General features: G+C 37.5%; 1 protein-coding gene across 1 annotated transcript in view; it reads right to left on the bottom strand.

Annotated features, from left to right (window-relative positions):
- Positions 1-13,016, bottom strand: part of LOC107601919 (midasin-like) — a 51,828-nt gene that overhangs the window by 14,470 nt on the left and 24,342 nt on the right. Inside the window, exons 45-67 of the mRNA XM_016294280.1 lie at positions 12,388-12,536; positions 12,093-12,292; positions 11,085-11,308; positions 10,890-11,003; positions 10,633-10,762; positions 10,445-10,551; positions 10,173-10,306; positions 9,925-10,085; positions 9,716-9,836; positions 8,771-8,987; positions 8,393-8,633; positions 6,372-6,498; positions 5,922-6,086; positions 5,609-5,823; positions 4,711-5,098; positions 4,491-4,603; positions 3,351-4,008; positions 2,563-2,724; positions 2,131-2,416; positions 1,800-2,038; positions 787-882; positions 597-691; positions 367-491 (exon numbers count right to left, since the gene is read on the bottom strand). Of these exons, the coding sequence (XP_016149766.1) occupies positions 367-491; positions 597-691; positions 787-882; positions 1,800-2,038; positions 2,131-2,416; positions 2,563-2,724; positions 3,351-4,008; positions 4,491-4,603; positions 4,711-5,098; positions 5,609-5,823; positions 5,922-6,086; positions 6,372-6,498; positions 8,393-8,633; positions 8,771-8,987; positions 9,716-9,836; positions 9,925-10,085; positions 10,173-10,306; positions 10,445-10,551; positions 10,633-10,762; positions 10,890-11,003; positions 11,085-11,308; positions 12,093-12,292; positions 12,388-12,536 (4,467 nt within the window). The remainder of the gene's footprint in view (positions 1-366; positions 492-596; positions 692-786; positions 883-1,799; positions 2,039-2,130; positions 2,417-2,562; positions 2,725-3,350; positions 4,009-4,490; positions 4,604-4,710; positions 5,099-5,608; positions 5,824-5,921; positions 6,087-6,371; positions 6,499-8,392; positions 8,634-8,770; positions 8,988-9,715; positions 9,837-9,924; positions 10,086-10,172; positions 10,307-10,444; positions 10,552-10,632; positions 10,763-10,889; positions 11,004-11,084; positions 11,309-12,092; positions 12,293-12,387; positions 12,537-13,016) is intronic.

Genomic DNA, 13,016 nt, shown 5'->3' with positions numbered 1-13,016 from the left:
CATTTTTATGTTTCTTCTGTGTTCCGTTTACACCGAATGTAATAAAATAAGAATCATACTCACCGAAATTTCGGTGCTTCCCTAATTAGATGTTTTAATCAGATTAGTTGTTCGGTCGGGCAAGTAAAATTCTCTTCTTTCACTTGCCCCTTTAAAAAATCTACTTGTCCCAGACAAGCATCAATGTCAAGCTCTGTAACTGTATATAAAATTCAACCCGCAGAAGTGGCTAGTATGAGTGACCGTGTTACCGCCACAGCTGAAATCCACCCGCATTTGGCGGGTGATAATGTCAAGCCCTGTATATATATATAAATATATATATATATGTGTGTGTGTGTGTGTGTGTGTGCGCATTTCGGTCACCATGTCTGGAGTCTGTCCTCTGCTCCTGTAGGTATCTCTCTATGAGTTGGTAAATGGACAACCAGTGCTTGGTTGAATTCTCAGCATGGCGCTTCTGTGCGTTATCTAGGCTGCTTGACCAGCAGCTGCAGAGATACAGTAGTTAAAAACCAATTAGACCTCCATATAGCAGATTAAAGCAACTTAAGCTTTAACCATCACCTTCAGTTTAAGACTGTTTAATTACTTACTTGAGCTCAAGTTTTCTCCACTGAATGATGAGCTGTGTGATAGCTTCCAGCTCATTCCTAAGAGACACTGCCCGGCTAGCATTGTTTTCCCAGTCCTGTGAGGAAGAATGAGAGAAGAACTGCTCACAAACTGATATCTGACACGGATGACCTAAGCGGTGCACAAATAGTCATGAGCTGATTCCCCTACCTGTGCTTTGCTGAGCAGGATCTCCAGACCGTTAAGGAACTTTGCTAGAGGGCTGGAAAGACTAAATGCCAATATCCTCTCTATTACCATGGTGATCTGCGACACATAATACAAAAGAGGGCATTTGAGAAATAGCCCTCAAATAAAGTCTTAACATACTTCATAGCAAATGAGTTTCAAAGAAGTTTGTGAGATGCATCTGTTCCTTAAAATATAAATGCAGCTACAGATTTTCAAGAAAATAACCATGTATACTATACAAAGCACAAAGAAATGTGCTTTGTTGATAATTCTTTAATCAAATTCTTTTAACAAATTAAATTGTTGATAATTATTTTATCAAATTAAGCACATCATTTTAACTCAGTTCTTTAAAAACAAGACATGTTTAATAAATAGCCTAAAATACACAACCGTTCAATTTTTTTTTATGAGTTCAATGATTTTACTCAGTAAAGATGCATTGAACTAATCAAAAGCAACAGTAAAAGATTTATAACATAACATTATTTCAAATAAATGCTGTTCTTCTTCTTTCTATTCATCAAAGTATCCTGAAATAAAATGTGTCAGTTTCCACAAAAATATAAAGCAGCACAACTGCTTTCAACATTGATAATAACAGGAAATGTTTCCTGAGCACCAATTATTAATGATAATGATTTATTAACAATCATGTGACACTTAAGACTAGAGTAATGGCTCCTGAAAATTGGCATCACAGAAATAAATTACAGTTTAAAATATAATAAAATAGAAAACAGTTCTTTTAAATTGTAATCATATTTCAGAATATTGCTGTATTGTTCTGTATTTTTGGTCAAATTAATAATGAGCGTAACAGACTTTCAATAACATTAACTCCAAACTTTGAACAATAGTGTACATTTTGTAAAATTGTTTTCTTTTCTCTTATTTTTCTCCTCGAGTTCCTTGGGGGTCCCTTCAACCCAATTTAAAAAAAACCTGAAACATATCATTGCAATGACAGTGACAGTAACAGCCTCTCTCACCTGAACAAGTGCAGGGTGTTCGGGCCAGTCGCTCAGGCGCTGTCTCACAGCCTTACTCAGCTGTTCTAGCGCTGGCAGGCAGATCCGGGCCTGACTCATATTGGCGTCTCTGTAGAAGTCATATGGCCCATCACTCTGCAGAATCAGTCCAGCTGGACCTCCAGAACCACTCACAGTGTTCTGGAGCAGAGTACTGAGGAGAAGCTGAGAGCCCATCAATTTAGGGTTCACTTCACAATCTGAGAGAGAAAGGGATAAACAGGGAAAGATCAGATGATGAGATATGTGGGGGCCGAGGTTTTCTGATTTGTATAAAATCATGCCTTCATACCCATTAGATGGTAGAAGCGAGCTATCAGTGGAGCTGTGATTTGATATGACGAAACCAGGGCACTGATGTGGTCTTTGCTGTGATTGGTTGGCGGGTTGGGTTGGTACCACAGTGACTGAGCATAAGACAAACAGAGTCTCTGATGGACTTGAACCACTGTGCTCATGCTGCTGACCAACAGAAAGCTGCTCGTCTCACTAGATGACTCCTCCATATCTGTATCATCGTCATCCTCTATGATTATTGGCTGATCAAGACTAGGTTCTGAAGTGATATCAGCAAAATCCTGTGGAAAAAAAACACAGTATTGATCCAAAGACAAACTCTTACCAATCTGACAACAATGGAGAGGGCAACAAAACATGCAAATGTGTGTAAATAAATTACATCCCAATTAAAAACTTGCATTTGACCCTTTTAGTGCATGTTTACCTTGTGGTAAGACGGGAAAGAGCGTCTGAACTCTCTCTCTTCCTGCTGGTCCTCTGTAAGGCCTGTCCCATGTAGACGAGAACGACTGCGGTACAGACTGGCTTCCATCTGCTCTTTTTCTCTCGCTCTCTTCTCCTGCTCGTCCCATTCATTCACTATAGCCTGAAAAAAACATCACAGTCTGTTACAAAACCAAAATTATCATACAAAACTAATTATTATATTATTTTTCAAATAGAACCAGTATATTACTTTTCTTCTCACACAGAACGTCCATATCTATATATTAACTAAATTAACAACAATACAAAAACCTATTTAAAATCGTTTTCATAACTTATATATTGATCATAAATAAATAAAGCTAAAATAAATTAAAATTACTGGATGAACTTAAAACTTAACTTAAAACAAAAAATTAGAAATGATGCAACTAACTGAATAATTGAAGTAACAAAAAATAAAACAGAAATAAATATAAATTAAAGCTATATAGAAATAAAAAAATTAAAATGTGTAACTAATATGAAAATGAAACTGAAAACATAAAAATAAAAGGCAATATAAAATATTAACAAATACTAAAATAATACAAATAATACCAAATGAATCTTTTATATATCCATATTATGTATTTATTTAGTATACAAATGGTTTATTTATTTATTTAATTATTTATGTATTTATTATAAAAAGTTAGATGACACCACGTTAAAAATCTGAGATTCAAAATCTCATTGAAATTAAATTCAAAATATTATTTGGGATATTTGTACTTCATATCTCACCTGGCAAACATGTCTGAAGAGTTTTTGCGTCTCTGCACTGAGATGTCCAGCACTCAGTGTGTGACTCTGTATGTACAGTAGCGCATTCAACAACAAAAGTGCATGATCTGGGATCACACGGCTGACCTCTGTTGCTGGCAACTGCTTTCCCAGGCCCTTTAGCATGTGCAAGCATTCCCTTGAACACAGGTAGTCTGCACAAGCCAGATCAGAGGACGCCACTGGACTTGGAAAAGCTAGCATAGTGGACACGAGACGTGACAGACCCGGTTGGGCAGCCACTGACGAGGACACCTGAGATGCCAGGAGTCGCATGCCATGCTGCACTTGCAAAATTGCTGCCCGTAGGGGTACAACCACGTCAGGATAAAGCGGGTACTCCTCAACCAGCCGCTGGGCAAAGCGGTGCTGTGAAGCCTGCCAGACAGCTTCCTCCTTCAACAAACCCTGAATTCCCAGTCTTGATTTTGGGGCCTGTAAGGCCTTTAGGAGGTGGGAGAGCAGGTCGCCCACTGCAGCTGGTTGGCCGATGCTGCACAGGTAGTGCTGAAGTTCCTGATACAGGCGACCATATTGGGGGTCAGGGGGGCGGCAGGCTTGTTTACGACTCAGTTCACAAATCTGCTCCTTCACCTGCTGCATACGGATCCACAAGTACCTATAAACACACACAAACAACAAAAGAGAATTCAACATCCAATTGGAAATTGGAAATTTAATTGAATATCCCTGATGTACAATACGAAAAAAAGGATATTGAGGGGATTTGATCATAAACAATTGAATATCAATATTAGTGCTGGTCAACGATTAATCGCAATTAATCACATCCAAAATAAAAGTTTTTTGTGTACATAATTTATGTGTGTGTACTGTGTTTATTTATTATGTATTTGTAAAAACACACACATGCATGTATATATTTAAGAAAAATATGTTATGTTTATTATATATACAAAATATATACTGTATGTGTGTGTATTTATATATACATAACAAATATACACAGTATACACACATATATTACATAAACAAAAACTTTTATTTTGGATGCGATTAATCTTTGCCCAGCACTAGTTATTTCAATATCGGTTGATATTAGTTGAAAATCTCTCACATCTGTCATATCATATTCATTACCTGATGCGAGGATGCTGGAAGTTGTCAGTTGTGCTACTCTCCTCAAGCTCCGCCCCTGTGAGCAGCTGTGAGGACAGACTCCGCCCTCTCCACTCTTCCTGTAGCAAAGCAAGCTGAGAGACACAAAGAAAGTCATCTTGAGGTGATTTACATGTAGTTGAAAGGCTGCAATAAATCTCTAGAAATCTCACAAAAGCTACCACTTGCAAGCTTGTCTCACCTCTTCTTGTGCATAGCAGAGTTTATATGCCCTTTTTGCTGCAGGGTCAAAAATTGTTTGTGGAGCCCAAATTTGGATTTGCAGCAGACCCATATTCACCCAGAAAACTCCAGACCGGGCAAGTTGGACCGAATCTTGTGCCCGGTTGTGTGCAAACTGTGTCAAGCATGTCACTAGGGTATCTAGAAAGCCCTCTGGGAGCAGATTTTCCAGCAGGCCTTCTCTGATGGCGATCTGAATCTCCTGGGCTGCAGAAATAGGGTCCTGGCCTTCAGTTAGACTGTCACAGGATTCTGCATAGCTTTCCTGTAAACCTGGAGACAACAGCTCAGAGAGAGACTGCAGTTGTTTACGCAACACAAGTCCTTGCAACCTACAGTCAGTTAATCTACAGAGAATGAGAAAGGGGATTGAAAGAGACAGAAAATTAAAAATTAATCACTACACAACAGAAATGACAAAAACTGTTTATTTTAACAATTATAAAAATATTAAACATTTACCAAAAAATAAAAACATTTAAATGAATATACAGTGGTGTGAAAAAGTGTTGGCCCCCTTCCTGATTTCTTATTTTTTTTCATGTTTGTCACACTTTAATGTTTCAGATCATCAAACTAATTTAAATATTACACAAAGATAATGCAAGTAAATACAAAATGCAGTTTTTAAATGATGATTTCATTTATTAAGGGAAAAAAGCTGTCCAAACCTACATGGCCCTACGTCAAAATGAATTGCCCCCTGACAAATATGCAAAAAATTAAAAAAACAGGAAGGGGGCCAACACTTTTTCACACCACTGTATATGTAAAAAAAAATCGAATACAATACTGTTCTAAAATATTTAAAATCTAACAAGACGTGTTCCTTAACTAGGTGTGATATGTGTCTCTACCTGAAGTCAGCAAGCTCAGGCATAGCCATATTATCCCAGATCACAGCACTCAGATCTTGTAGCTGCCCGGTTCTCTCTCTCCACTCGCCCAGGGTCAAACGTGATGATGACAGGAAGTGTGACCCCGATGGATCCCATCGGCCGCCAGCATCAGTGCTGCTCAGAACTCCCAGCATGCAGCGGGACCACACTGCACGACTCAGCATGCCAGGACCCTTCACATCAACAGACATCGCATCAAGGTTATTTATGAAGATACAAGTTATTTCTACATGTTAAATAAAAAAAACTTTCTCTACAAATACACACACACCGTATCAGATGGTCCCAACAGTGATCTGGAGTTCATGTGCTCCTCAGGGTTCAGCGGATTCCACTTTAGCCAGCGGTCAGGGTCAGAGGTCACACTTCCGCTCCATAACGCTGCAAGGGTCTCAGACAGCAGTTCACACCACACCAGCGGCAGCTCCTCCACAGGCTGGGGAGGGAATTACAAGAAGACTGATCAGATTTAAAAACTGAGATGTACTGAAATTTAAATATTAGTCCCTAGTGCAGCATATGTTTCTCGGTAAATGGAGGATTGAATGCTTTATATATAACATTTATAAATGGAATGTTTAACAAAGGTCACTTGTATTGTCTGCATGATAAATGTAAAGATCAAGCTTAATCATTGTATTGTTTGTATGGTAAATTCAACAATCATCAATGCGGTCATTCAGAAAAACACCAGAATGATTATGAAGGTGTTTTGACAGACCCGCTCAGTGCCGAGCAGGAACCAGAGAGGCTGCAGCTGTCGGATATTCATGGGGGTCGACTGCATACAGAAACGCAGATGGTTAGAGAAGGACCTGCGCAGACCATCTTCTGCTTTCTTACTGCTCCTGTAGACCAAAATATGCAAAACAATATGAATAAAACATTATACAGAACAAAGAATAAAGCCTTGTGCTACAAGATCCTACTTTATAAAATCAAGTGCCAATTTCCAGTGTTATTGTTTACTAAAATTAAAACTTATATAAAACATTTTGCTAATTGAGACAAAGTTCAAATAAAATGAAATATAAATATTAGATAAAAAAATATATCTGAAAATTTGAAAAGTTCAAGTACTAATATTACTAAAACCAGTGGTGTAATGTAACAAAGTAATAATACTTCGTTACAGTACTTAAGTATTTTTTGGGAGTATCTGTACTTTACATTTCAGACAACTTTTACATTTACTCCACTACATTTCCAAATTAAAATGTATACTTTTACTCCAATACATTTCCCTGAAGCATATTCGTTACTTACTACAAAATAGTAAGAAGTCAGAAGAACACGGACTGCAGGAAAGCAGGTTTGACGAATCAGTGGTCTGGTATTTGCAAGTTAGACTCTTAAAAACACCTTTTGCTCATGTGCAAACAAATGCGTGCAACCGCTGGTGATTTCAATTTCCACTCAAGTTGAGTCTGGGGTCTGCGATATACATCTACGACAATAAATTGGTGGCTGACTAAATACTTTTTTTCCCCACTGTATATCACCAAATCACGCACGTGATTTATTAGTCTATTAAAACTGTAGATAGCAAAAATGTTTCTGTATGCTTTTTATATTTATATAATTTAATATAGTTACCTTAATCTGTCACACAAAGAGTACCATTTTTCTGCAGATATCAGCATAACAAATTTAATAATCATTTTATACAAGTTCAGTAAAGTTAGCAATAAGTGACTTAGCCTACATTTTAGACATAATATTGCTTGTTTTTGCTCAATTTTGTCAACGAAAATAGTTCCAAACAAAGATTACAGCACTGTTTTGCGTCTCTGAGCAATGTTGTTTACTTGAATGAATCACCTTTTTGAATGAATCGGTTGAATAAATGATTCAGTGATTCACTCATTAACACGGTCAAATGCTTTGTTCCTGAATGAATCAGCGGTTTGAACGAATCTGTTGAAGCTCAATGACTCACTCATTAACAGTCACTTGCTGTCACCTACTGGCAGTTTCAATTTCACATTTCGACAATTTTTTTCATGTTTTTAATTATTTCAAATATCAGTATTCAATATTTTATGTTAAAAACAAAACATTAAACATTTTTATGCATCTGTAACTGCAGTTTAAATGCATCCATGTCCCCTCTGAGATACATTAAACTGTGTAAATACATCTAAACATCCCTTCAGATGCAGATTCCAGAAATGTTTTCTTATGTTGGAATGAAAGAAACTAAGTGCCGGAAGAAGTGCTTCTTATTCTTACCCAAAAATGCAAAATGGAAGAAAGAGTTAAAACTGAACACAATCTTGCTACTCAAGCTGTGTATGAACATTTATATATATTTATTTGCTTCTTTTCCATTTTGCATTTACTTGTACTTTTAATACTTAAGTACATTTAAGATTTTAAAAATACTTTTCGTACTTAAGTACACTACATGTCACATACTTTAAGACTTTTACTCAAGTAATATTCTAAATGGTGACTTCAACTTCTACCAAAGTCATTTTCTGGTAAGATATATGTACTTTTACTTGAGTATGACTTTCAGGTACTTTATACACTACTGACTAAAACGGAAATATATTTAAGCTAAATAGAAATACAAAAAAACTAATAAAAATGAAAAAAGCTAAAAAATAAAAGCTAATTCAAAATACTATAAAAATACTATAATAGTCTATAAACAACAATAATACTGACAGTGTCATTAACCAGCCCAATGAATTGTTTTATAATAATTAATAATTTGGTAGAGAAACGCAATCATACCTTGGTGTGACTGACAGGTACAGCAGGTCGGTGGTGACTTTCATTTGGTTAAGGACTGCCAACTCCTCCAGTGCAGGCCACAGTTGAGCCCTGCGTGCAAGCTGCAGTAGCACCTCCCGGCCCGGTGCGGCACCGTCTTCAACTTCTTCCTCATTATCTTCTGAAAGAGAGTCCAGCAGGCCACAGGAAGCCATATGACCCTGCTGCTTATCCACACAGCTCACAAGCCTCTCCAGAACCCCTGGATAGAACGATAAGAATATTCTGTGCCATTAAACTAAGCGGTCAGGGTTTGGCTGGTTGTATGGTCTAGCACTACACAACTTCGTGCCCACAATTCTTACGAATTACTGTCCAAAATGTAAGTGGCTAGTTTACCTGAATTCTGAGGCTCCAGCAGGAGGTTGGCCTGAAGCACCAAACCCCAAGCTTCCAGTAGAGCTTCTTTGGAGTCAATTCCCATGGCCACACCACGGAGACGAGACACCTCTTGTTTCCACAGCGATGTGAGGCTGTTGTCGAGTCGCAGGTCCCTAACATCCAAAGCCCTGCACAGCACTCGCAGACGGGCAGCGCATTCAGCCACTGCCTCCAGCTGCACAGAAAGAAGGACATCTGAAACTTTTGCTAAAATCTCTTAGTTTATTAAAATTTTTATAAAACATACCTTTTTTTTACCTTTTATTCAGCAAGAACAAATTAAATTGATCAAAAGTGACAGTAAATACATTTAGAATGATATAAAAGATTTATATTTCCTATACTTCCTATAAAAAATCTTCTGAGAAAATGTATCATGGTTTCTACAAAAATATTAAGCTGCACAACAGTTTTTAACACTGATAATAAGTTTCTAGCATAACACATCAGCATATTACAATGACTTCTGAAGGATCATGTGACACTGAAGACGGGATTAATGGCTGCTGAAAATTCAGCTTTGTCATCACAGGAATAAATTATATTTTAACATATATTTTAAATTGTAATTATATTTCACAATGTTGTATTTTACTAGATTTTCGATCAAATAAACAGAGCTTTGGTAAACATTATTGACTCCTCTAAAAAACATAAAAAATAAAAAACATACCAATGACTGATGGCAGTGTACAACAGGCTTTTTAGTAAATAAACTAGACGGTTTCCCAATTAGTAACATACAGCTGAATTTCACATTAAAAAGAAAATCCCTCAAACTTTTAAATTATAGTTTCATCTGGAGCTGAACCTGTGTTACCCAATGAGCAACACAGACAAACACTGCCGTGCCATGGAATTTCAAAATGGTACAATTTCTTTGTGTCCGATATATCGTCTAACCTTAAATGGCAGTGGTTTTCCTAATGTCTTCTGAATGCCCTTCAGAGCAGAAGCCACAGCCACAGGGCTGGAAAGTGTGTTCTGTATGGCCGTGGAGATCGTGTGTAGTTCCTGTTGGCCTCTGAAATGAACATACACAACATGCATATAAACAAACACTACAGAGAACATTACATGATGTATTTCTGTCACATAAAGCCATTACTCACTCATAGTCACTGTCCCCCATCAAAAGCTGAGGCAGCCGCAAAATGAGGTTTTTGTGCAACCACTGCCAGTGCAGGGACATCACACACACACTCCGAGTATCCGCGGACAGAGTGTTACACACATGCCAGAAACGATCCCTCCACTGCAGCAGCTGAAGGATCTGGACACACAAATACATCCCTTATACCAACTGCAGAACAGAGCAGCATGGCTATAATGAATATGTTCTGTGGAATAAAGTTCTGACCTCAAACATGAGGTGGTCGGAGATGTAGGGTTGGCCCGACTGCACAGCTTGCAGTACGAATGAATCCCACAGGTCGAAGAATGAGCGCAGGTGGACCAACATTGGATGAGGCAGGTGGCCTATGTCAACTGTCCCTATAAAACCCAATTTTATCATGTGAATAGTGACATACGACCCAAGCTTTTTCATTGAATGTTGATACATATATTTAAAATTGTCTTCTAATATCAAAAGTGTATTTTTAACAAGGCTGTGGGAGTGAGTGTGTGTACCTTTAGAGAAGGCAGTGGCCAGCCTAAGTGCGCTGTTATGAGGCGAGCTGTTTCCAGCACTGCTGTTAATAGCCGCTCTCTCCTCTCGGTCCATCAGCAATGTGATTCTTTCAAAACATAAGACATTCATTTCTAGCCATTTTCCATTTTACTGGAATATTTTTGTAGTAAAAATGATAAGGACTTACCTGTTAGCAACAGCATTCAGTGCTTCCATGAATTCCATGTATCTCTCCTCATCCTCAAAGTTGCAGGTGTTGGCCAAAATGTCCAAGTACTGCTTGTTCCAGCGCATGTCTACCAGAATCCTGTAGTCATCTGGTGAAGAAACTAAATTTAGGAACTCCACAAGTCAGCAACTGTATATGATTTTTGTATATGATGAAGGCTGATTATTATTTCAAGTGGTCTTTAAGTGTATATATGTGTGAGTGTGTATATGTACCTGTGCTGTGTGGTTGCAAGAGCTCTGCAAGACATTTGCCTTTCCCGATGAGCTTGCTGCTGAAAACAGCCTTCAGCGCTGTGCATCCTGCCTCCAACTGCATCAGAGCTGCATCTGCAAGCAGAGGTATGATCTCAGGACAACACAAGCTTTATTAAACACATTAAAAAGGTTGTTTTTTTCTATACTGCACACCTGCATGTTTGTACGTTTTGGTAAGGTGGGAGAGCCAGCTGGTTCTGAGGACCCAGTCACTGTGAGAAGCTCTTTCTGTCAGTATGTTAACTGCTGTCGGGAGGAGGCGAAGTGCATTCTCAGCTCCACCGTCCAGTCCTCCACCTCCAGAAAACTGCAGCCCATCCAGCACAGCCCCGCTCTGCATTGCCCTCTGCAGGTCAACCAGGCTCAGTGGACGATTTCTGAATCAGTAAAATGTTATTACAATAATTATTAATATATTATTACATTATTATAACTACTGTTTTTTTTTTACAAAATGTAAAAGTTTTTTTGTGAACTGAAATGATAATAAATAAATAAAAACAGACAAATTTAACTAAATTACTAATAACTGAAACTGTCATATTTCAAAAACTACAACAAAAATAAAACTAATTTATTGTTATGATTAAGTTATAACTGCAGTTTCACTTGTGTATTATCTATTTATCAAATACATAAATCAAACAAACAAACTAAATACTGATTTATAACTAAAATAAATAAATAAAAACAAAAAAACTAACAGAAAAAAATTAAAGCTAGAAAAAATATCCTAAAAGCTAAAACTGAACTAAAACAATAAATTAATTAATAAATAATAATAATAAATAAAATTTAATTATGAAATGCTTTAAAAATTAAGAAAATATATTAAATGGAAATTAAAGTAAAATAGAAATTAAAAATTAATAACTTTATGGCTTTTTATTCCTTTATAATTTTAGACAGGACAGTGGAGAGATGACAGGAAAGTATTGATGAGAGAGGGGAGCGGGATCAGCATAGGACCTCGAGACGGGAATCGAACTCAGGTCGCCGTGAACGCAGTTGCGTGATATAAATATCGGCACCAACAAAAATTAATAACTTTAAATGTGAATAACTTTCATGAGCACAAACAATATTAGAATCTTATTTACAACCAATGACTTGGCTGATAATGAAATACAAAATGATTTGTTTGTATAGTGCAGTTCTGACCTTTTTCCGTAAAGACTGAGAGTGTTGAGGCAGTACAGGAGGACCTGTCCATCTCTCTGGACACTGGAGAAACACGAGTCCTCAGTGCACAGCAGGGCTGAGGGGATGCGGTCTGGCCACACACCCGCACACAGCAGCTCACTGCCCCAGTCCTCAGAGTCTAGCACTGCCAACTGCCTCTCAATGACTTCCTGAGCCAGCTGAGACAGAAAGTGAGATGTAAGTTTGATGTGTCATAATTTTATGGCATCATATATTTTATCTTGTCGTGGTTTATGGACAAACATCCATGTACCTGCTGGTTAGCAGTGGTGCGTTGACAGAAAGCATAAGCCTCTCCACAGGCCTGTAAAAGGGCACTGGGCAAATCAACTCCTCTCTGGAGCTGACCAGACAACAGAGACGCAGCATGGAGCAGAGACGACATGGATGATGCAGGTGAGTCTAGAGGACATTAAAGAGAGCCTATCCATTAAAACATATCTAAAAATCTATAGTAAACTAAAAATAAAACCATAAAAATGTTTCCGTATTTGAAATAAATGATGCTAACTGAAATAAACTATTAAAAACCTTTTCTCGTTTTCATTTAGCTTATCTTGATATGCTAAAATAACTAAAACTAAAACTGAAATAAAAAATAATAAGAAAAATACAGACACAAAAAAGTAACTAATAAAAACTATAAACATTTTTAAAATATATATATATATAAAAAAAATTCAAAACATTAAAACAAAAACTATAATAGTATCTCAATTGGCGCTTTTCCACTGCATGGTACGGCACGGTACGGTTCACTTTTGGGGGGTTTTCCACTGGGTACAGTACCTGTACCTCGGTTGAGGTTCCAAGTGAACCGTACCATTACCAAAACGTGAAGTGTAAACTCTGCTGATCACAGATTGGCCGGAGAGAATCGTC

The sequence above is a fragment of the Sinocyclocheilus grahami genome, unplaced genomic scaffold, assembly GCF_001515645.1.
Source record: "Sinocyclocheilus grahami isolate Dianchi unplaced genomic scaffold, SAMN03320097.WGS_v1.1 scaffold315.1, whole genome shotgun sequence".
In the NCBI taxonomy this organism is placed as follows: Eukaryota; Metazoa; Chordata; class Actinopteri; order Cypriniformes; family Cyprinidae; genus Sinocyclocheilus; species Sinocyclocheilus grahami.
Note: the sequence above shows the minus strand (reverse complement) of the source record. Positions and strands in the feature narration are given on the sequence as shown.